At 42.6% G+C, this 24,914-nt stretch overlaps 1 protein-coding gene and 1 long non-coding RNA gene across 7 annotated transcripts in view; one reads left to right on the top strand and one right to left on the bottom strand.

Annotated features, from left to right (window-relative positions):
- Positions 1-24,914, bottom strand: part of IMPG1 (interphotoreceptor matrix proteoglycan 1) — a 71,783-nt gene that overhangs the window by 24,189 nt on the left and 22,680 nt on the right. For 5 of the 6 annotated variants that reach the window (XM_080998856.1, XM_080998854.1, XM_080998852.1 and 2 more), the window contains exons 3-12: positions 24,444-24,610; positions 24,234-24,262; positions 21,446-21,510; positions 20,428-20,474; positions 18,402-18,557; positions 10,259-10,317; positions 7,721-7,741; positions 4,423-4,670; positions 3,438-3,514; positions 1,056-1,395 (exon numbers count right to left, since the gene is read on the bottom strand). In XM_080998856.1, the coding sequence (XP_080854982.1) occupies positions 1,056-1,395; positions 3,438-3,514; positions 4,423-4,670; positions 7,721-7,741; positions 10,259-10,317; positions 18,402-18,557; positions 20,428-20,474; positions 21,446-21,510; positions 24,234-24,262; positions 24,444-24,610 (1,209 nt within the window). The remainder of the gene's footprint in view (positions 1-1,055; positions 1,396-3,437; positions 3,515-4,422; positions 4,671-7,720; positions 7,742-10,258; positions 10,318-18,401; positions 18,558-20,427; positions 20,475-21,445; positions 21,511-24,233; positions 24,263-24,443; positions 24,611-24,914) is intronic. The other variant, XM_080998855.1, reaches the window with a different exon arrangement.
- On the top strand, positions 5,580-7,917 carry LOC308473407. Its single transcript, XR_013984073.1, has 3 exons — positions 5,580-5,715; positions 7,521-7,645; positions 7,748-7,917. It is a non-coding gene; the product is annotated as an uncharacterized lncRNA (long non-coding RNA).

The following is a 24,914-nucleotide window of genomic DNA, read 5'->3' on the forward strand; positions in this document are numbered from 1 at the left end:
TGCACTATCCCTGAAGGAGCAGGTGTGCAGAATGCCCAGGTGGTGGGAATGGCACCTTTTACCACCTTTGATTGGTGTTGCAGGTATGACTGCTCTTGGGTCACGCTAACCATGCCACACTGACTTGGTAACACCAGGACTGGGCTACTATGATGTGTTCTAGAAGGGGCAACCTTTAAGATTGGTACAGAAGCTGCAGCTAATGCAGAATACAGTGCTTAGGCTGCTGACTAAGGAAGCTTAATGCAAACATTTAACACCGCTTTTTAAAGAACCGCATTGGCTGCCAATACGCTACTGTGGGTGGCACTGTGGGTTAAACCACAGGACTTGCCGATCAGAAGGTTGGCGCTTCGAATCCCCGCAACGGGGTGAGCTTCCGTTGCTCAGTCCCTGCTCCTGCCAACCTAGCAGTTCGAAAGCACGTCAAAGTGCAAGTAGATAAATAGGTACCGCTCCGGTGGGAAGGTAAACGGCATTTCCGTGTGCTGCTCTGGTTCGCCAGAAGCGGCTTAGTCATGCTGGCCACATGACCCGGAAGCTGTACACCGGCTCCCTCGGCCAATAAAGCGAGATGAGCGCCGCAACCCCAGAGTCGGCCACGACTGGACCTAATGGTCAGGGGTCCCCTTACCTTTACCTAAAGTCCTAAACTGCTTCCGACTGGGTTATCTGAATGGTTTGCCCTGTATAGATCTGCCTGGAGGGGGCTAGGCCCATTCATGCTGCACTAAGCAACATGTGGCTGCTTTCTCTCAGCCTCACCTATCCCACTTACTTCACCTGCAGTATAGGGATGATAATTCTTGCTCACCTTACCAGAGCCTTGTTATTAACTGAGCTAATGTATGTGAGTACCACTGAACACTTGACATGCAGTATATACATGCTAAACATTATTATAAGCACAGTTCATTAAAGATGTCTGGAAGGGAAATGCAAGCCTTTCTGCAACAGTAAATGCACATTTTACATATAATGCCATTATCTGCTTACTGTCAACGCATGGTATGAACACAGGATCTCCTGTACTGGAAAGGTACTAAATAGCTTACCTTGCCCTGAGAGGATTGTTGAGTCTGTGCTGGGGATCTGGTCTTTCATCTTCTCATCTTCACTCTCCTCATCGCTAACCTCCTGAAAGATACCAGCAGTAAATGTTGCAGGTGTGAATAACTGTTCAGTCGGCATCTCAGAAAAGGCTGGGCTTAAATCATTGCTGGCTGATTGATCTGCTGGAGGTGGTGAATCAGGATCTCCTGGTCTGAGAGGAACCCCAGTACTATCCAAGGCATTGAAAGGCACTGTGGGCATTGGGTAATCTAGAATGAGGTTTGTATCCTCAATGTCATTAACTGTTGCTGGACTTGCATAAACCAGTGGTACTTCAGAGGTCTAGCAAAGAGAAGAAAGAGAGGATGAAGAAAACCTGAAGAGAGGAACAATTGCTATGATACTTAACTGTGGTCCATGGAAGGCCATTTCACACATTAAGGTTGCTAAGTGCTTGTCTATGATTTGCTCTGGTTTCTATAAACTGTGCTGCAAACCAGGGGTTGCCTCTGTGTAATGCAGGGTTTTGAACACTTGGGTCTCCAGCTGTTGTTGGACTACAACCCCCATCATCCCTAGCTAGCAGGACCAATAGTCAGGGATGATGGGAACTGTAGTCCAAAAACACCCGCAGACCTAAATTTGGGAAACTGTGGTGTAATGTATACAGGTACACTCCAGAAAATATTTTACAACTGTGTACGTATGTGCGCGCACACATGTATGTATTTTTATTTATAGAGTTTATTATTACACTACTTGTCACATATGATCCTGGAGTGGCTCATAACAATATAAATATATAAACGTAACATTAACACATTCACCTGTCCTCTCACAAATATTCAAAATACTCTGAAGCAAGAGAACTGCTTCATCTGGCACTAGAAAACTGACAGAGTAGGTGCTAGCTAGACTTCAGGGGAGAGAATACTCTATAGCCCAGGGTGCTATTGCTGAGAAGGCCCGTGGTGTGTCTGTCTATAGGAGAGGGTCATAGATATCCTGGCCTCAGTTAATATTAAAACAATGAACAGGGTGGCAATACAATGACTATTGCAATTGACAGAAGGTAGTATCACCAAGGCAACTATCTGTAAACAAATAATAAACATTCATTGTTTGTTCTCAGTTAACATTGGCAGCACCAGAAGAGCCTCCATAGTCAACATCAAACGAAGGGCAATATGGAGAAGACACCATCTTTCAGGTAACTGGGTCCTAAGGCATTTAAGGCTTTATACATCTGAACTGTTACTTTATAATAGGCCCAGTGACAAATATGACAGACAGTCCAGATATTTAAGGACTGCATGCCCATTAGTTCTGTGGTTGCTGCATTTTTTAAAATGGCTGGTGTCTCCTGACCATCTTCAAGGACAATACCACACAGAGTGAACTGCAGTGCTCCAAACAGGAGGTTACTAGAGAATGGATCACTATGGCCAAGCCATTCCCTACTCAAGAATGGTCATAACTGGTGAAACAGCCCCAACTGGAGAAAGGCACTCCATACCAGATACCACTTGGGCCTTCAGTGACAAGGTCAAATCAAGGAGTACCCCCACACTACAGATCTGATCCTTCAAGAGGAGTCAACTCCATCTATAACAGGCCACCTACTTCTTTCCTGGATCCAACGTATCATTGAAACCACAGATATTGTAATCTGTGGCCCTCCAGATATTGTTGGACCATGCCTCCCGTCATCAATGACCATGCTGCTGGGGCCTGATGGAAGTAGGAGCCCAACAGCATATGGAGGGTCACAGGTAGGTTACTCCTGCTATATGACATTTTCACATGATCAATAAATAAATTATGCAATAAACACATTTTGTTTTTTGGTGCCATAAGTCATGCATGCTCCAGATTTTGTTTTTAGTATCTGTTGCCTCCTCCCACCATGGGAGACATAGATTTGCTCTGAGATAAATGGTAGAAGGGGCAGGAACCTCTTGGTTCTCCCTCCTTTGCTAGTTTTTAAAACTAGGGCAGATGAGCACCAGCTCTGTTTTGGATTAGCAAACAAAGTTTAATTGCCACCAATGGAATAAAATATACAAGTTCACAAAATAGGAGTTTATGCGGGGGATTGGGAGGGCAGGAGGCTGAGTGTTGGAAACTTTGCCTTAAAAACAACTGTGTTGAAAAGTTCACTCCGGCACTAGGGTTTCATAGGATGTGAACACATGGTGGGGGGAGAGGGGAAACAAAAATTGCGTGAAGCAGAAGGAGTTGTATTAGACAGAGAAGATATAATAGCAGCCTGGGTCTGTTGGATGCTACTCATATTCACAGTCAAACTTTTATTTTGCAATGATTTTATTGGGTTCCTGGTATATATCTTACCTTAAGGAACAAAGGCAGGAAAATTTACTCACCAACCCAGGTCCAGCGACACCATCGGTTACCATGGATTGGATATCATTATCTACGTCACTTGATGGCCTAATGGTTTCTGCAAAATGAGACAAATGCAAAGGGATTTTTTTCAGTAAATCTGCATAAATGACAAGAAGCATGCTTACTGATCAAAGTGTGCAAAATGTTACATAAGGTGCTATGTTGTAAACTTGAGTAATGCCACACGACAAATACAATTACAGAGCTGGGGGGGGGAGTTGGTCATTCAATATGAATTTAAATTTTAAAGATGCTGCTTACTCCAGAGAACTGAGCTTTCTCTCTAAATTAACTAATGGGAAAGAGCAGTATGAACTCAGATTGTTCAGGATGTCCACATTGCAAGGCCTCAGTCCTGTATACCTGAAGGAGCGTCTCCACCCCCATCGTTCAGCCCGGGCACTGAGATCCAGCGCCGAGGGCCTTCTGGCGGTTCCCTCATTGCGAGAAGTAAGGTTACAGGGAACCAGGCAGAGGGCCTTCTCGGTAGTGGCGCCTGCCCAGTGGAACGCCCTCCCAGCAGATGTCAAGGAAATAAACAACTATTTTACTTTTAAAAGACAACTGAAGGCAGCCCTCTTTAGAGAAGTTTTTAATGTCTAATGCTGTATTGTTTTTAATATTCAGTTGGAAGCCGCCCAGAGTGGCTGGGGAAACCCAGCCAGATGGGCAGGGTATAAATAATAAATTATTATTATTATTATTGTTCCCATTACACAGCAACAGGTCTGGGTTTACTACTGAGTGTCTATTTGGCTCAAAGCGCCAATTAATTCTAGCTCGCTGACAAATGTGGTACACTTGTGAAATATATGTGCTGTTCAAATCCATTTGTTGCATTCATACATATATTTATTCATTTTACTGGATCTCTGCAACCTCAGAGAGAATCAATGATGCACAGCGCAAGGTCATTTTCAACTGGCTCCCTAGTTCACAAAGAGGAAAATCTGATTGACTGACCGTCAGCAAACTGAAGTGTCCCAAGATCCATGGACAGTGACTTATCTTCCTGTAGTGCCATGGCAACCATCTGCTGGAGGTCTGTCACTCTCGGTTTAGTTGCTGGTATCTCGCCGTCCGTACTAATAGAACCTTTTTCGTTTTCAATCTTGTTGGAGCTGATAGTTGAGATGTCATCCGCAGGACCTTTAACTTCGGACTCCTCTCTCTCAAAGTTGATGACATACCGAGCTACCGTGCTGCTTGACCTTTGGGTGTGGGAGGAAACTAAGTGTATGGTAAATGCTTTTACCTGTGCCAAGTTCATATTTCACTGAAATTGGTTTAGTAATAGAGGAGGACATGGAAGACCTGCTTGTCATTAGGTGATTGATTTCACTGGCTAGCTTGCTAATCTAAGTTAGTAGCAATGAGTCACAACTTCCCTCGGTCACCCAGCCCTCTTCACTGGTTAAAACCCAGTCACACTGCTTTTATGGTGACTGAGATGGGTTAGGAGATAGTGCCACTGATGCGAGTTAACAGGAGCTCTTGCAATATGACTCACTCCAGTCATGTAAAGGTCAACTTGGCTAAATTATTGAAATGCCTTCTCCAGGCAACCAACACATTAAAATATCAGCAAGGGAAAATAACATTTAATCCACAATGCAACACAATTAACGATGCAAAATTTAAAAACCAGATTTCCCATCCTTCCTAGTTTGGGTTGAGGCATGCAGGTAGGTGTTTGTGAAGGGGGAGTTGCTTAAAATCCCATTTAGCATAATAAATGAACTTTGCTTCTCATGGAAAACCAGATGTCTTTCTAACCAGTATCTCCTAAACAGAATGACTACATTTCCTCAGCATTCAAATAGCAATATTCTTCTCCAAGCACATCCCTTGCTTTTCTAATTGTACTGCAGGATGGTACACATGGCATGGGCAGCTACTGAACAGCACTTATTATATAACTAGTGCTGGATTTAAAAAATCCCACTCAACCCATGGGGTAAGGCGCCTTTCTAAGCAGTTTAAAATGTTTAAAAGATATAGTTGGAGCCTAGACACTCCCTGTTTGAACCTATAAGGAAGGGTTGTAGGTGACTGCTAGACTAGAGCATATTATTTGCATACAGAAGGTTCTAGATTCTGTTTGCAGCATCTCCAGGTACGATGCGGAAACCTTGGAGAGCTACTGCCAATCAGCATTCATAATGCTGAAGTAGATAGCCAATGGCCTGACTTCTCAGTAAAAGGCACTTTCCTATGTTCCTGCGTTCCTAATCTGTCAAGTGCAGAAGTGTTCATGTAAGTAATAACTCACTATATGATGATATAGGTTTGTGTGCGCATGCATGTAGCATCAAAAAACATAGCCCTTCCAGTGCTAGGTCACCTCAACTCCTATAATTTGGTGTTATCAGATCCCAGCAAAAAGGCACATTCAGGACAAGGTAGCCTCCCACATTCAGTACCTATGGCAACCATATCATGCCGTGTACAAAAGGTAATGTTGACTATAGCACTAATTGGGTAAGTCCCTAGTAGTAGTTGCTGAACAGTCAAACAAAAGCAGTTGTATTTCTACCCTTCTTGCTGGAACAACAGGAGGAACAGGGCACATAAATAAAAGTGTCAGGAGACAAGACCTGTTCTATGTTAGGAGACACATCAAATAAAAAAGGAGTGACTATGTACTCAGAGGCCTGGTTCACATGCCACACTAAACCATAGTTAAAATAAGCCACAATTTAATGTGAACAAGCAGTGCTTCACTCTTCCCTTGCTCCTGCTAGGAAACAAACCATGGGATGGCTTGCCTTGTTGTCCAAACCTGGACTTATGCTTTGTTTCTCTCTGAACAAACCACAAGCGGAAGCCAAGGTTTGTTCTTAGTTTGCCACTCATGGTTTGTTTGAGGGAAATAAATCATGAGACCAAGCTCAGGTGGCGTGACAAGTCAGATCATGGTTTGTTCCTTGACAGTGCAGCAGAAGTGGGGGAGGAGTAAAGTGTCATTCATATTAAACCACAGCAAATTTGACTATAATTTAATACGTCATATGAAGCAGATCAGTGTGCCTTTTCTTCACCTCTGAGTAATCACAAGCAGACCTGAAAGAGCTGGTATGTTCTAGGATAAAGGATTCCAGGATAAGGGAACATGACTCCTTAAGGAAAGAAGAAGAAGAAGAAGAAGAAGAAGAAGAAGAAGAAGAAGAAGAAGAAGAGGAGGAGGAGGAGGAGGAGGAGGAGGAGTTTGGATTTGATATCCCGCTTTATCACTACCTGAAGGAGTCTCAAAGCGGCTAATATTCTCCTTTCCCTTCCTCACCCACAACAAACACTTTGTGAGGTGAGTGGGGCTGAGAGGCTTCAGAGAAGTGTGACTAGCCCAAGGTCACCCAGCAGCTGCATGTGGAGGAGCGGAGACGCGAACCCGGTTCACCAGATTACGAGTCTACCGCTCTTAACCACTACACCACACTGCAAGTGTCATCATGTCAGTGCTTCAATAATGTTACATCAACCTCACAGACAATTAACAGTACAAATGTTTAGGATCAGGATATCAATCTTCACTTTTCTGAATGGGAAACAACAAATAGTTATGGACTAAATTTGCTTAAAACTGCTCTGCAATGGCAAACATCTGAAGGGAGGGGGAGACACTAAATTGTGCTTTCCATATTCTACTCCGTGGCAAATCTCCTCAGTGGCGGGGTGGGGTGGGGAATAGGTTTCCAAAATATTTTAGACTTGTATCATACATTGAAAATCAATAAGGCACCTAAGGGGTTCTGAAAAACCTACACGTCAGACAACTTCCTTTTGTGAGTCAGATGATAACTGACCTTCCATCAGCACTTCCAAGATACATAAAGAGAGCCTGAGAATAAGTTTGCTTCTTATCATTTTCTAAAGCCATGTATGAATGCATTTAATTTACTGTGCTAGCACTATCGCTTCCTACTCCTACACAGAAGGTGGCGGTTATAGTAGTTCTGTGATAGGATGATGACCCTATCAAGAGGGAGGTGGGGAGAAGGAATCTGGTCTTCTCAGCAGAACAGAAAAGCAAAAACATTTCCCTTGTCTATTTTATGTTGTAGATGGAGGAACTTTCTGCTATTCGCGTCAGTCTTTGTCTGCCTATGCTGCATAATGGTTTAGGCTAAAGTGGCCTAAAGTCAGCCAAGCCTACATGTTTCTTCCAGATTCTGTATCTTAAAACTAGGTAATTTCACATTGACATTACTATGCATGTCATATCATGTGTTGTTTTTATATAAAAAAAGTGTGGGGAAATTACCCATCTTTTTCCTTCTTCTGTCTTCAGTTCCAGCACACGAAGGCAGGACAGATGGAAGTATTTCGAAGGAAAAGAAAGAAGAACATTAAAGCATACAAACATATTAACTTGCAGTTGATAATATACTCTGCATCTTTCCGCTTTGTTATTTGCCAGGGCAAGTGATTTCCATCATTAAAATTCCTTTCTTCACAAAACTGAGTGCTCCTTTTCTCTTTCCCTTCCTGGAGTAAAAGAAAGCTCTTCAGCTTTCCCCTCTCTTTCCATCCATTTCCCCTCCCCTCCCCAGGTCACTAATTGCAATTCATCGGGTGCTAATCTGTACCTTTCCCGTGGCAACGAAGAAGCTGGGATTGACTTTGTTTGGCTCTTGTCCAAATCCGGGCCTCAGTAACCTGACCTAATTATCATTCTGACTATGCACACTTCTTGAGGCCATGTCCTGCCATGACACTTTGTAATACTGTCCTCTCTTTGTTTGTCTGACATATCTTCCATGCCAAATATGGAGCTCCTTAGCTGCCCCCGCACACCCATGTGGCTCTCCCAGAACAGCTTTCTTTCTCCTAGCTTGAGATGTACAAGAAGGGAAGGCACCAAAACAAAGACTACTTTTTCTCTCGAAGATAATCATGAAAGTCAAGACTCCATTTCTAGTGCTGCTAAATGTTCAGAGGTAAATAGAAAGAATCTTTCTGTAGGGCCAGGTTCTAAACTAGCTACTTCCCAACATTTATATATTAAATTTGCCAGGTAAGTGAATGATATATATGGAGGCTTCTTCTCTATATGTAGCAGGATATCTTTAATCCTTGTGTAACTGATCTTTATTTCTGGTGGTGATGTGCTGCGAAGTTTTGTCAAAACTGGGTGTTGGAAATATTTGGCTCTCCTGGAAACCCAACCAGATGGGCAGGGTATAATATTATTATTATTATTATTATTATTATTATTATTATTATTATTTACAACTCCCATCAGCCCCAGCAAGTATGACTAACAGCCAGGGGTGTAGGGAGTTGTTGTTAAACAACATCTGAAGCCAGAGGTTCCCCACATCTGGTCAAAATGTAGGTGTCGGATAACACATTAGTATCACATTGATAAAAACATCAGCACCTGGGGGGGATGATAGAAAGCTTTCTTCAAGGCATGGAAAGGGTCTAGATCAGCGGTTCTCAACCTGTGGGTCCCCAGATCTTGTTGGACTACAACTCCCATCATTCCTAGCTAGAAGGTCAGAGCTCAAGGATGATGGGAGTCGTAGTCCAATAACATCTGGGGACCCACAGGTTGAGAACCACTGGTCTAGATGGATGTTATGGTAGAATGGGGTGGGGAACCTGTAGTCCCCCAAAAGTTGTTGGACTTCACGAGCCCCAGCATCCTCAGGACTGATGGGAGCTGTAAACTAACATCACCTACAGCATCACAGGTAGACAGTACTGTAGTGGCGAAGAGCACAAGCTGGGATGTCCCCAACTGAAATCTCACCGTAGTCATGAATTAACTAGGATGTCTTAAACAAAACCTGAAAACCTAAATGCATAAAGATGGAGACAATAATAGAGACCAATCTCCTGCATTACTTGAGCATGAATGGGATGTTGACCTAGTTCTGCTGAGGCTCCCTCACATGTCAGCCTCCACCCAAGTAGAATCACTGTCCCCACCACCACATGAGTCCTTGCTGTCCCTTGGGATCCCTGAAAATTTCAGTGTGCTGCAAACAAACCTGTAATTGTGGGACCACTTATGTGGGTTGTTAAGAACGTGAGTAATAACCTAATGTCCCCAGGGACTTTCTTTTCTGCTGTATGTAAGACAACACTGCATGTTCCCTTTGATCTTATAGTATGGTGGCACCTACAGTTTGGAGCTTTCTGCCTATCGCTTTCGGGAAGGTGGAGCAACAGATAGAGGAGAGAGTGGAGGTGACAGAGGAAGAGGTATTGGCAGGGTCCACAGTCTCACACTGTCTTGAAGTGCCAGTTTAGAAATACTTTTGTCTAAACTAACCTCTCTACCTGCTTTCAAAACTGATGAAAATCAGTAAAAATTATACCACTTAAAAAAGAAATCTCTAAACTGATTACATAGAGTGGAGTTCAACACACTGCTAAGGAGATTGTTCCATCAGTGCATTTTTGCTCTCCATCAGAACCATCTCCCCTTCTCTCCGCACCCCCCCCCATCTGCTGTCCCAGGGCTTCTCCAGAGGGAGAGGCATGGAGGAGGGAACTGGGGGAGAGTCCCACTGTGCTAGCAGGAGTCCTTGCACTGGCTTCTGCTAGCAGAATGGATGAATTGAATCTGGTCCCCAGAGAATAATAAAAGGACACACAGCAACATTCAGAAAAATTCCCCAAAGCCAAATAAATACAGAACAAAGCTACAGATCACAGAGAAAACTGATTAGAAGATTCTGAAATGCTAACGTACAACAAAATGTTTCCTAGAATTAAATGCCTTATTTGCTTCCTTAGTGAGAAGGGAATACTTACCCCTAACTAGAAAGTGAATAACGTTATCGCTTACCTAAATCCTAATACACGGATTTCTTTGAATCCTGCAAGTTTCTCAAATATCTTTTGCATCTATTAAACAGAGAGGGGAAAAAGTTAATTATATGTTCATTCTTCTGTCAGGGGAACTAACAGATGTTAGCTAAATAAGCATTTACTCCCAGCAGAGCCTATTCTAGCATTTGTAAAACAGAACTTTGGAATTTAGAAAGACCATTGGGGAATTTGTTTTTGTTGCATGGTTAGTGGAGACCTTAATTAAGCATTTTAACTTGGACATGCTGAGATACTGTTTAGATTAATGGACAAAGCCCTGCAACGTTGCAGCTTTTCTCACCTAGTGAGCCTGCATGCATTATTGGTATTGGTGTTTGCAATAAGGTTACAGAGGGCATTGTTTAAGCCCAGGGCCTTGGTTTTCAGGGCCAGGATTCGCTCCAGTTTACATGAAGCAATATGACAGTTTGACTTCCTCTCAGCATGTGCAGAACACCAAACTCCACTATCAACCTCTTCAGTCACTTTATGGTTTTTGATGCATCCTTAAAACATAAAGTGAACAAGGTAGGAACATGTGTTTGCAAACAAATGCATCATGGTGGCTCACTTTATCAGGGAGCCTGGTTTAGGTACAGCTGTTTAGAGTACACTTGGTAATAAATCTACGTCGTGATATAAGCTGGGAAACTGTATGACCTAAGCTTTGAGACCTAAGATCACGGCATTTTGCTGCCAGAGGCAATGGGCAATAGGGTGTCCTCTCCCCATTTACTGGAATGACAATGAAATCTGATTTCACCACTGCTGGCAGAACACTGAGAAGCAAAAGGCTAGCCGGGGTGTGTGTGCAGGATACATGCGCATACTGTTCGGTCCTCCCAACACCCCTCCAGTGCCAAGAATCTTTTACTCGGGTCGTTGTTTCACACCACCTAACAGTAGGCAGTGGGTGGGTGTGCCTTCCTGGCATTCATTTATAATACTTGTGTCCCACCTCCCCCTGCACTTGTGGCAGTTAAATCCCATAAAAGAATTTAACCACAGGTTTGAAGCAAAACACTTCTTTAGTTCATGAATGACCAACTTCCTACATCCACAAATCATTAGAAAAGGCTTCCACTGTGATACACAACAATCCCTACACATGATAAATGACATAAGGCAGTTTATTTCCAGTGACTAAGTGATGGGTATATATGGAGACACTATAAAGTGGGATGCAGAAGATAATGGCTGAAACTCATACATGGATGAAGCAGAGAGATAAAAGCCCACCCAAGTGAGCCAACCAATCTAATGGCCTTCTCCTAAATCCACCGACTTATAATGCAGCCTAATGATCCATCCTAGCCCACTTGCTCAGGAAGCGGCTATTGCTGTTGCTACCTAATTAGCCCTTGGATGATACTGTGCATAAGACAAATGACAGAAAAATTATTAGGTGCTTTGTTTCAGTAGACCAGGCTGTGTCAAAGCTGTGCTGACAGTAATGGGGAGGATGGAACAATGACAGAGAATGGCTACGTTGCCTTTCTGACATCACTCTTTTGTGGAAGATGCCCTCAGTGCCCTCCCTTATTGAGTCGGACAGATTACTTGCTACGTTCAACGCAGCCCATTGTCTTCCCCTCTCCTTCTGAGCCAAATGTACACTACTGCTGCAGAGAGGGCAAAGCATGCAGCGGGCCCTCTTCCATATTCTTGCGCTTGAGTGCTAGGTGAGGGCAAGTGACCAACATGAACATCAAAGAAGAGGAGCAGGGCTCTGAGGCCTGGCCGTTACCTCCCTGCTCCAGTGTGGACCTCAGAAGGAGCTTGATGACAATGACGCTGGCTTTGCAATACTCCTTCCTTATTTATTTTATTCTATTTACCCCGCATGTGACTGCATATTTACGTTCCAGGTAAGTTGGCACTAGCTTCTTAGTTAGGTATCTTGAATGCCTGAACTTGAGGTACCCATTCAATACCTAAACTCTGTGGACCTACCTCCTGGCTGAGAGAGGTCTCCTCCCTTTTGAACTTCTGGCACTTGGAGAAGACCTTTTTATTTCAGCAGGTATTTAAAGTACAGTGGTACCTCCGGTTGCGGACGGGATCCGTTCCGGAACTCTGGTCGGATCCCGAGGTTTCCGCAACCGGAGGGACTGCTTCTGTGCACACACGGTAGAGCGCTTCTGTGCATGTGCGCGTGGCAAAAACCTTGAAAAATACTTCTAGGTTTGCGGCTTACGTATCCCGAAGTTTACATAAGCTGAGAGATACGTAAGCGGAGGTACAACTGTAAGCTTTTCTGATGTTGTGGTGAATTGTAACCTATTTTATCTAACATATCTTTTTTGTATCTTTATCGACCTAGAGACTACAGTGTATATAAATTGTGGAAATAAAAAGAATATATAAACAGTGCTTCTCTTTCCAAGCAAAACCAGTACTACAGCGGCAGCTCTTTACAAACATACTACAGGATCTCGAAAACACAAATCACAGAAGGCTTTTCGGGTATAAGTTTATAACTTTATGGCTAGCCGAAAGAATCCTACCATACTGAAGCAAGTAAAGTAAACATTTGCTAAGCTTCATTTTCCCATGGGAAGCTTAGATTGATTACGGGCCAATATTCTTATTCTTATTCTTATTCTTATTCTCATTCTCTTGGTTGCCATTTCTTGGTTAATATTTTGTGTTAAACACTGTGGTACATATACTATACATGCCCAATCATCTTCTTTTTTGTATTTATGAAAGGTAAAGGTAAGGGGACCCCTGAACTTTAGGTCCAGTAGTGGCCGACTCTGGGGTTGCGGCTCTCTTCTCGCTTTATTGGCTGAGGGAGCCGGTGTACAGCTTCCGGGGCCAGCATGACTAAGCCGCTTCTGGCGAACCAGAGCAGCGCACGGAAACGCCGTTTACCTTCCTGCCAGAGTGGTACCTATTTATCTACTTGCACTTTGACGTGCTTTCGAACTGCATGGTTGGCAGGAGCTGGGACCGAGCAACGGGTGCTCACCCCGTCACGGGGATTCGAACTGCCAACCTTCTGATCTGCAAGTCCTAGGCTCAGTGAATAGACCTTCAGGATTACTGACCATCAGGAACACAGACTAATGATCAAATGGTAACTTACCAGAGGTGCTTATAACTACTTGAAATGCTGGCTGCCTTTGAGCTGGATTGGATGAAACCACTTCCCTGACCTGGTCCATCACATGGAGGACAGCAAGTGCACTCCCCATTGACCCGGCACACCTGTCTCTCCTTCAGTTACCCCACACATCCCAATACTGCCCAAGTGTATATAATCCAAAAATGAAGGTCAAAAAACACTCGGTCAACCTCCTGGAAAAATACAATACCCAACTGTGCAATTTTGACTTAAGCACAGTGGTTGTACTTAGATGTTCTGTCCATGCATGGCCATTCCTTTCCTTCTCATGATGGGCTGGATCAGGGGAAAGGGAGCAGCCTATTTGCCAAGTGGGCAGGAGAACCATTGTTTTGTTCAACAGTCAAAAGAGGTGCCCCCTTATTCTTGGAATATGTGCTGCAATGGCAATGCAGCGAACATGTCAGTTAATTTTTTCCCCTTTGTCATGGAAGTGGTGGCAGAGTAGCTACAGACCTTGCCACGAATAATGAGATCTGTCGCTATCCATTTTGCATCAAAAGCTAGAGAACTGAGAGCATTGTATGTGGTTAGCATCGCCCACTGCATTCTTAGATTTTCTTTCTGGTGGAGGCCAATGAGTCTAGGCATGAAAGACAGAGCTGTGAACAATTTCACTGATGAATACTTCATCTCAAGAACAAAGCTGCAGGCCCTTCAAAGCAGTCAGTGGCAATTTCAGTCAATATATATACATTTGGACTGAAATTATAGATTGATAGATACATGCAAACACACACTTTCCCCGTTATTATTCATACACCTCTCTCAAAACTTGTTTAAAAGCTGTTGGGCTGTCAGTTTATTAGTTCTCAGATCTCAGTAGGGTGTTTTACAATGTGGAATGTTTACCCACAACTTTGCATAAAAATTTGTGTTACATTCTAGGAAGAGGTTATTTGAAGTTTTTTCCAACGCACTTTGAATAAGCACTGCATTTGCAAAGGATTTAAGAATTCAAAAGGCAAAGTGAATACCCCAAAGCAGCATTCCTGCAATACCTCCCTCCTCACTTGCCATACTGACTTTTGCTTAACTTTCAACTAAGCAACCTTCAGATCATTAATTGCTGGCTATTAAATAACTAATGAAGCATGCAATTAGCCTTAGTAATGATATAAACATGCCATCTCTCCTCTAACTCAGAGGAAATGGGATAATGCCCAAATGAATAGAGGAGAATGTGTGATTTTGGGTCCCCTGGCAGCTTCCTTTGAAAAGTAGTTCAGACAACAGTGGCTAATTTCATTCAACATTCGTATTTAGATTGCTCATTAGGTTTATTGTTGAAATGAAATCGCTACAAAGTACCGTCCATTAATTCCTGATGAGGCTCAAATGACTTTTCCTAATGGTGTGTAGTACGACTAATGCTCTCTGCTGACTGGGTAACTCTATAGTATGTCTTATGCTGCTGAGGGGATGCTGGCAACGGGAGAACAGATGCTTAAACCACCTGAGGAGAAGGAGTGCAGCACAGTGGTATAGGCCTCTCATAGGCCTGTACCATCTTGGAACATGCCCAGAGGATTTGAGCTAGAAGTGTCTTCCTGTTAAGGTGGTTTTTTTTTTTTTTTGGTTTTTTTTTACAAGCACACATAGTTCTATTATTTTGTCTATTTATTTAAAATATTAAATAATGGTGCTGGAGGAGACTCTTGAGAGTCCCATGGACTGCAAGAAGATAAAACCTATCCATTCTGAAGGAAATCAGCCCTGAGTGCTCACTGGAAGGACAGATCGTGAAGCTGAGGCTCCAATACTTTGGTCACATCATGGGAAGAGAAGACTCCCTGGAAAAGACCCTGATGTTGGGAAAGATTGAGGGCACAAGGAGAAGGGGACGACAGAGGACGAGATGGTTGGACAGTGTTCTCGAAGCTACCAACATGAGTTTGACCAAACTGCAGGAGGCAGTGGAAGACAGGAATGCCTGGTGTGCTCTGGTCCAGGGGGTCACGAAGCGTCGGACATGACTAAATGACTAAACAACAACATTTAAAATATTCATATGCCACCTTTCATTATCAAATCTCAGGGCAGTTTACAGAAAATATTAAAACAGTAGTAAATTAAACACAGCAATCCACATCAGAAAAAATAGAAAACACATCACTGAAGGCTACATCTGCAAGGGGGACTGTGAGTGTGCCGGGACACTATCTTGCCTCAGTAACGAACTGGATGAGAGCCACAAACTGAATCTCAATCCAGATAAGACCGAGACACCAAGTGGTTTCCTAGACTTGATGGATGAGAGGTGGCCTGTTGTTGATGGGGCTACACTTTCTCTGAAGGAGAAGGCACATAGTTTTAGGGTACTTCTAGATCAATTGCTGTCACTTGAGGCTCAGGTGGCCTTGGTGTCACAGAGTGCCTTCCATCAGCTTCTGCTGGTGACCCAGCTGCCCCCCATCTGGACAGGGATAACCAACTCCTGTCATCTATGTTTTGGTAACCTCTAGGTTAGATTACTGCAATGCATTATATGTGGGGCTGCCTCTGAAGACAGTTCATAAATTTCAGGAGGTGTAGAATTCAGCAGCTGAGTTGCTCACCGGGACAAGACTGCACTGGCTGCCAATTAGTTTCTGGGCCCAATTCAAGATGGCTCAGCATTGCCATACCTCAAGGACCACATCTCCTGCAGCTAATCCAGACCCTGTGATCATCATAAGACCCTTCTTCGTGTGCCCCCTTCACAAGAGGTCCAGAGGGTGGCAACATGAGAGCGGGCCTTTTCTGCAATGGTTCCCTGTGGAATGCTCTCCCCATGGAGACTGGTCTGGCGCCTTTATTGCATGCCTTTAGGTGCCAGGTGAAAACATTCCACCTCTCCCAGGCCTTTGGCAAATTAAATATTTTATGGCCTTTTAAACTGGGAGGGTATTGTTTTGTTTGTAACTATGTTAATTATTTTTGTGTTTTTATATGGCAAACCATCTTTGATCCTCAGATGAAGGTTGGTGTGTGTGTGTGTGTGTGTGTGTGTGTGTGTGTGTGTCTGTGTGTGATCAGCAAATGTTTGGTGAAATAAATGTCTTTAGCAGATGTCAAAATACAGGTAAGGTCAATACCTGTCATATTTAGGGAGAAGGAATTCCAAAGGCTGGGCTCCACAATGGAAAACACCACATCATGTTCACACAGCATAATCTAAATGGCTAAACAGGCTTTTAGAGGTCTCCTTCCAAACCAAATTTTCCCAAAATGCATGAACAGGCATCAGCTAAGGGATAATGAAGAATCACCCCATGAGAATTGATCCTTTTCACAATGTGGGTCAGCTCAACCCCCTTCTCCCCTGGTGAGTTTTAAGCAGCAGCTTGACACAATCACTTTTGTGATATCCCTGATACATCTAAAGATGAAGTAAATGTGTGTGTCAACATAGGGTTCTCCAGGGCCACATCATTTCTACCCCACAAGATAATCACCACCTCACTGTTCCTCCTGCTACCATATCTATAAACATCAAGAGAGAATGTACAGTTCATATAATTTGCGCACACCTAAGTATTCAACCCTGAACACAACCAACCAATCACGTATTGTGGGACCTGCAGGTACTTGACCACCTCCCCCTTCAACCCTGCAGTCTCAGGTAGGCAACCAAAACAGGAAGTCTGAATCTTTAGGCAACCATAGATGCATAGGAGCCAACATCTAGGGGCTATGGGACCTTCAGCCCCCATTAGAAAGTATTTGAGGGGGCTGCCCCTCCAAAGTTAATGGGCATTCCCATTCAAATGGTGTGTGTGGACTGCATCATTTGATCAATTATGCGGGGCAGGGCTTACCTGGGCCCCCACAATATTTTATTCAAGTTGGCACCCCTGCATGGATGGCTGTTGGCTTAATGGCTCACAAATTGTGCAGGGTACCTTTGCAGTGTTGGACGTAAGAGTTAGGAGCAAGCGGTGTTCTCTATTTTGAATGACTGAATTTTTAAACTAACTGAGGTTTCAACTGATATAAAGAGCAATTACCATAAGGCCAGAATGTCGTCACTGTTACTACTTCCTGACAGCTAGTGTGGTCCAGGGTAGTAGAGCGTCAACTGGTTTCTGTGAAATGTGGGTTCAGGTTCTGGTGCTGGGTTATCAGGCAAACTGGCTCTTGAACACAGTGCCTATGTACTTTAAGGTAAAGGTACCCCTGCCCGTACGGGCCAGTCTTGCCAGACTCTAGGGTTGTGCGCTCATCTCACTCTATAGGCCGGGAGCCAGCGGCGTCCAAAGACACTTCTGGGTCACGTGGTCAGCGTGACGAAGCTGCTCTGGCGAGCCAGCACAGCACACGGAACACCGTTTACCTTCCCGCTGGTAAGCGGTCCCTATTTATCTACTTGCACCCAAAGGTGCTTTCGAACTGCTAGGTTGGCAGGCGCTGGGACCGAACAACGGGAGCGCACCCCGCCACGGGGATTCGAACCGCCGACCTTTCGATCGGCAAGTCCTAGGCGCTGAGGCTTTAACCCACAGCACCACCCGCTGTACTTTAAACCTTGCTAAAACCAAGGACTGGTGTTTTTAATTAGTTTGTATGGCAGAAAGCTCTTTACTTAGCTTGGCATCTCGATATTGATTTGACACTGGCATGCACATGTACAAAACTGTGGACTGAACAGTTGGCATGGACTGATGCATCTTCCCCACTGAAACATGGGACTGCTTATCATTTGCTGAAAGAACAAGACCTTCCCGTATCAAATCAATGAGGTTTAAAAGCGCTTAATTTGCCTATATTGAGCTCTTCATTATTTCCTTGCAAATCTGAACTACTTGGGAAACACAAACCTAAGCAACTTCCCACAGATTTCAGTCTAAATAATTTCACTACTCTATATCAACACACAGCAAAGCAGACAAGAGACACATTTCTTATTTATCACTGTCTATAATGTCCCACTAAATAAACCCAAACCAAACCAACCCTCTAATCAAACAAGCGTAAGTTGTATTGTCATTGAATAACTGAGCGCTCTTACTTGAAGCTGAAATTTTTCAGCTAGTTTCTGGTACTGAGGAGATGTAGGATCACTCAGTTCTGGAGTATACTCCTGGTCAGTGAGGGTCACGCTGAACTCCACCATCTGCTCCACAGGACGTTCAGGGACTATGTTCGGGACCTCTGGCTTTGGCTCCTGAGAAAAACAGGAGAGGAAATGAGTTGCCATCCTACCTGGGCAACACCCAATATCCTGTATACTGAAAGTGAACTCATTCTCTGACTGCTAATCTTATGCGATCAAAACTGCACCATCCACACACAAGACAGAGGTATTAACCTGTGAGGTTAGCAGAAGCATGCACATGCACACACAAACTTTGGGAAAGGAGACAAAGTAAAAGGAGAAAAAAGTTGAAGGTTCTGGGGAGAAGAAGAAGAAGAAGAAGAAGAAGAAGAAGAAGAAGAAGAAGAAAACAAAAAACTAGAGAAGGGGAATGGAATACTGGCTGGCTTGTGCTTCAAGCCAGCACTCCACACTACAACACCTTGTCGCAGAACTCACTAATATTATTTAGTTCTATATTTTAAATTATTTAGTTCTATATTTTAAATAAATTTTGTGTGATATTTCTTAAAGATGCATGCACATATCATTTAAAAATAACTGGGCACAGAATCTACACCAACTGATTTTGTATTAAAAGGCTGAATACAACACTAATCTCTAAAATCATGAATATTTATGTGTGTATGAATATGCATATTAGTTACAACTTCCTAGAAAACTGTCAGCATGAAAATGTCTATATTTTCCCATGTTCTGAAATCCCTGTAGAAGCAACAGCTCCCAGTCGTAGATTGATACAATCAGTAACAGCATCACAACAAGGAGATGTACCAGTTACTGCTATTTTCAGCTGAGACTTTTCCAAGAATAAGTCAAGTGGGGTGCCCTTAGTGGTTCTGATGCCAGCCACCAGTTTGCTTGGGTCTTCCATCTAAGAAGATTCCACCTAAACATTAGGAAGAACTTCCTGACAGTAAGAGCTGTTCGACAGTGGAATTTGCTGCCAAGGAGTGTGGTGGAGTCTCCTTCTTTGGAGGTCTTTAAGCAGAGGCTTGACAACCATATGTCAGGAGTGCTCTGATGGTGTTTCCTGCTTGGCAGGGGGTTGGACTCGATGGCCCTTGTGGTCTCTTCCAACTCTATGATTCTATGATTCTATGATTCCCTTGGGTTGGTGGGTAGGGCTACTGTGATGATTTGACAGGATGTAAAAAATATGTAAGTTTAAATAACATCTATCCCAATACTTCATTCCCTCACTGCCCAGCTATGCTGCAAAAACTGAGAGGTGCATCCCATGATAACTTGTAATGGCACAGAGGATGCTCTGGTGAGTCTGAAGACTACAGCTGAAGATTTGTAGAATCCTCTATGACAATGAAAGGGCTATTGGGGAGCACATCGCAAAATGCACACAGCTTTGCTAATGACCCTAACATATAGGTTTCTAGAATGATTGCATGAATGGCATGGGCAAGTTGGAATGGTCCTGACTGCAACATACAATGGACCAAGGTATGCCCAGCTCATGGCTTTGTGGTTACTTTGTGTATACCAGCCAGTATTTCAAAGTATTCCTTACATGAATTCCTGGCGGGCTTTTCCCTCGACCAATGTTTCCTCAATGCCTTTTCCCTCATTCCCAGAAGCTAGAAAAGAAAACTTTGATTTGTTTTCCCACCCCTTTCATAGCAAAGCATAGGCTTCTGTTTGTGTAATGGGAATGGATTATGCAATAAGGACAAAAAGCCTTGATTAACACTGGTGGGTGAAACCTTTGCTTTAAAGCCATTTCAAATGACCATTATTTTCCACAAGCGTGGGCAGGAAGCATCATTCACAATTAGCTCACAGGAGAGATGCTAATACAACATTTACATCATAACTGAAGTGAATATAGAGAAAACCTAATGGCTTTCTTTAATGGCACACAAGTCACTGAGTCAGAAAACCAAGAGCAATTGGCTAGCGATATGGAATGTTAATGTGCCCTCACCTTCACAGGAACTTTGGTGTCGTCGACAACGGGGCCTGTAGGGGCTGCTGTGTGAAGTAAAGGTAGAGAGCGGGTTAAAAACAGGTGTGGGAGTTCTTTCTTTGCCCAAGAAGCAAATAATGTGAATTAGCAAAATAACAGAACCAATTGGAACCTAAGCGATGAATTAAAATATACATTTACCTCTTGTGATGTATATAATTCAAGAGAAACAAAGGCACAGATTGGGGTGACAATGTTATGCACACTAATTTAAGAGTAAGACTCACTGAATTCACCATGAGTTAGAACTTCACTTTAAAGGCCAAACAACATGTGCCACCATTCAGGCAATTAACAATTACGTAAAGAATGTTTTGAAGTAAATAGTAGGCATAAGGGCCCCAATTCAGATCAGGAGCTTGACTGGGGTGGGACTGTAGGGGCTTTAAGCCTCTGTTCCTCTGCTGTAGCCCCAATCCAGATTAGGAGCCCTGTACCTACTATTTGCACTAGAAGAAAGACTTTTGGTGCAAGTGGAAGGTTTTATTTCAATGCAAATAGCAGGTACAGAGGGAGGGGCCCAACACAGACTAGAACCATAGCAGGGGCAAAGGTTTTGAACCTCCTACATCCCTGCTAGGATCACACACCAAAATGGCCCCTTCAATGCTGCCATTTAGTTTTTGAAAGCCATTCATGCAGTTGCACGAACAACAGCATTACCTTCAACAACATACCATCAAACCCCATCCAGATGAAATTCTGTGTTGCCAATTTCCTGCCTGATTATTTCTTTTAGCAAACCGCAGCAGCTTTTCTGAGAAGTATTTTACAGCAGAAACAAGATGAATAGCGCACAGTTAAACGCTCTGGTTTAAGCACTGAAAGCTACGGAAAAGATATGAGACTTATAATCCAAACATATGCCATTAGCATATTTCACTTGCGACACCCATTATATTTCAGAGTTCTGAACAACAAGTAACAATAATACTCAGGGTTAATGGATAGAAACACATGGCATCTTTTAATTTACCTGTAGCAACAGAAGGTTCTTCAATTTTTTTGCCACTAGTTTTCTCTGTAGAAATTTCCTCTTTTCTATCAGAGAGAAATAAGGAACACTAAATTATGCAGCGAAGATGAAAGGAACAGGAATTCTTTCCTTTTTGACATACAGATTAAGGCCTTGATTCAACTAGGTATTCTCTAAAGTTCTATTGGTCTCAATAGGATAATGAATCTTCTATTTCATTCCTCTTTGCACTTACATCAATGGAACTTAAAACTGCTTATGTTGGCTGGGCAGGTGCCTTAGTTTTATAGACACAGCCCAAATAATGGAATAAATGCTTCTAAATACCCCCCCCCCCATAATTAAAACATTTCTGTCAATAGTACAACAACAACACTATCCATGAATGAATCAGTCTGTTTCTGGTCTCTGTCCATTTTGCAAGTTGTTTATTCCTAATTCAATGCCATCCTGTTTCTTTTTTTAAAAAATAAATAAATCCATACAAAAATTTATATTTATATATTTGTTTTTTCACAAATTATTTAAATACATTTTCTATCTCAAAGTAAAATTTTCTAAACACACTGGGTGAGATTCAACTAATGAGTCCTATCAGTGGAAGTCCTACACAAAGGACTTGCACAACTTGCTTTCCCCCCATCTCTACCCCCCACCCTCCCAAAATTGGCTCAAGGTGGGGATGGGGGAAATCCCCAGAACAGGTGATTGTTCCATCCGGCAATGTTTACTGTGATATCAAGTTCCTTCCATTTTATCCTAGAATATACATTAAAAATGTGTATGTCCTTAAAACCAAGAGCTACAGCGCAAAATTCAGAGAAGTGTGAAATCCAAAGCCCTGTAGAACGCCCTCCCATCAGATGTCAAGGAAATAAACAACTATTTGACTTTTAGAAAACTTCTGAAGGCAGCCATGTTTAGGAAAGTTTTTAATGTTTGATGTTATCGTGTTTTTAATATTACATGGACTTGCTTAAAGCTGGGGATGAGAATTAAGGGGTTATACCAAAATCCTTAAGAAACCAGTGGGTTCTGAGGAGGGATTTGAAATAAAAAGGTGGTTCTGCTCTCATAGTCAGAAAAGGAGCTCAGACACAGGGGGCAGTGAGGGATAACAACCAGCTTCATCATTGCCAGCTGTGCCTGCTTCTAAGAGAGCAAAAAGCTGAGGCTAATAGAGTTGGAGGAGCGAAGGTCATAAAAGGGTATAACAGAAAACAAGCAGAGAAAGGTAAGGTGAGGCAATGATGTGAAGGCCTCAGAAGGGAAAACCAATTCATATACAAGTGCACCAAATGTAGCCTCACTTCAGTTTAAACTTGTAATGAACTCTTGTCAGGGTTATTTTTTAGGCAATGTAAAAGACTGCTTCTGTTTCTTTCTACAGTGATGCTTGAAATGGTCCTATAACTCAATTTTTCTCCATTCACGCTGTTCCTTTAATTTTTGCCCTCTACAAAACTGTTCCAATTTCAAAAGAGTAGTAGTGGAAGCAATAGTAAATAAAATGAATAAGTGCCACAACAAACAACTACAGGGGTCATTTTCACGGAGGTAAAATATTTCCTTTCCTTTCTGATGAATTGTTCCAATATTCTGCATGACGCAGCACCTCATGTGGCTACCACACAACAGATGAAAGTCAGGAAATCTATATGTTCTCCTTCTTTGAGGGTCTTGTCTTACATTGTGACAAGCTAAACTTTCTTCTAATTTAGGGTGTCGACCCTTTCTAAAACATCCATTTGCCAAATTCTCTCAATCCTCTACCTTTGCAATCTGGTAACTTTCAACTAGAGGTGCCATGCAGAGGCTTATTTTGGGACATTATGCATCCAAAGCATGCCCTCTTATTACTATGGCATTGCCAGAGGAGGAATGATTGGAGTGAGGGGGAGGGGAGGACTGTAAGGAGAAAAGAGTTTGGCAATCAGAAAGAATGAACAAATGAAGAGGACTCCATGTTCTTTTCTCTCTCTCCCAGATTATAACTGGCCAGATCAAGAACACACTTGTATCTAAAGTAACATCTTTCCAAACAAAAGGTCTTCTCAAAATTCTTTCTGCTTGATCTGGTGGCTGCTAAAGCTCAGATTAAAGCCACAGGAATGCTTTCTTGTACATTTAACAGCTCACACAAGTGGTTAGTCATGAGAACCAATGAAAAGGAAACTTATATATCAACTTTCACACTCTGCTGAAAGTGGAATTTGTGAGGTTTCCTAGCCAGACTTTACTCCAATCATATGAGATCACAAGAACTGTTTAAAAAGGGTTTGGACTGGACATCTTGAATTTGGAAATGTTGATAAAAACCAGATTACAGAATGGTATATGTAACAGGGCACATTATTGAAAAATTCATGGAATTTTAAACAAACAAATATACAGTCAGAAGTAAATAACTTTATATGACTTCAATCTTGACATTATCCATCTCAGTTCTCCTGTGAATATTGCATTATGTCTATTTAGAAATTGTTTTGGAGATTGAAAGATCTTCAGCCTACAATAGCTAATGCCCAAATCTTCCTGGATAGGATTGTGGATCAAATTATTTATGAACAGAGTGTGATTCTGAATCACTCACCCTTTAGAGGCAGTCACTCATGGACACACCAGACTCAGAGGATTTTTTACACGCTTCTTAACTGTAGCAGGTGTAATAAATGTATGTCATGCACATAAGCTACATAACATTAAAAAGGCTTACATACCTTTTACATTTTTGTTTACAGAAGGCAGGAACATCAACTGAAGAGAACTCTTATTTTGGTTTACTTACCTATCCTGGAAAGTTCTGTGTTTTACTCGCTGCAAAAAGATTTCAAAAGAGAAAAACAGATTACTTGTAAGTTTCTTCTTTCATTATTCCATGATTCAGTCTAATGCCATTTCTTTTCCACCGTGGACCCTTTAAATCTTTTTTTGATGTGCCTTGGTCTTTTAAAAGAGACATTCTTCTGTGTGAGAAAACACAGTCTTTAGGTCTTACCCGTTGAATTATCTCCAGATGCTCCTGAGAATTACTGAAATTTTTCCCAATGTCAAATATGCAGAAAGTGTCTCGTTGACAGGCGGTGACCCAATTCTGGTATTCTGATGCATCTGGAATCCGATCCAGAAAGATCCGGAAGGCTTCCCATACAGCTTCTTGGCAGACTGAGAAAACAGAATAAGAATGCCTGCACGTTACTGGGCAAAAACTTTAATCTTAATTTAGTAACAGCACCCGTATAGAGACTTAAAGGTGTTTGATCCCTTACTAATGCTTCAGTCTGTCTCACACATGCAGCTAAATGTTGGGTTACAAGGAACTCTGCTCCACAAATACCCAAATTGCCCAAACTCTGAAGCTCATTCAATCACTTGCTAGTTCTAACTTTTTTGAGAAGCAAAAGGACCACTGGCGGCCTCTCTCTTTAGAATTGTCTAGCAACTTCAAAGCTGGGCAAAACCACCCCCC

The sequence above is a fragment of the Podarcis pityusensis genome, assembly GCF_964106645.2.
Source record: "Podarcis pityusensis genome assembly, chromosome: 3".
In the NCBI taxonomy this organism is placed as follows: domain Eukaryota; kingdom Metazoa; phylum Chordata; class Lepidosauria; order Squamata; family Lacertidae; genus Podarcis; species Podarcis pityusensis.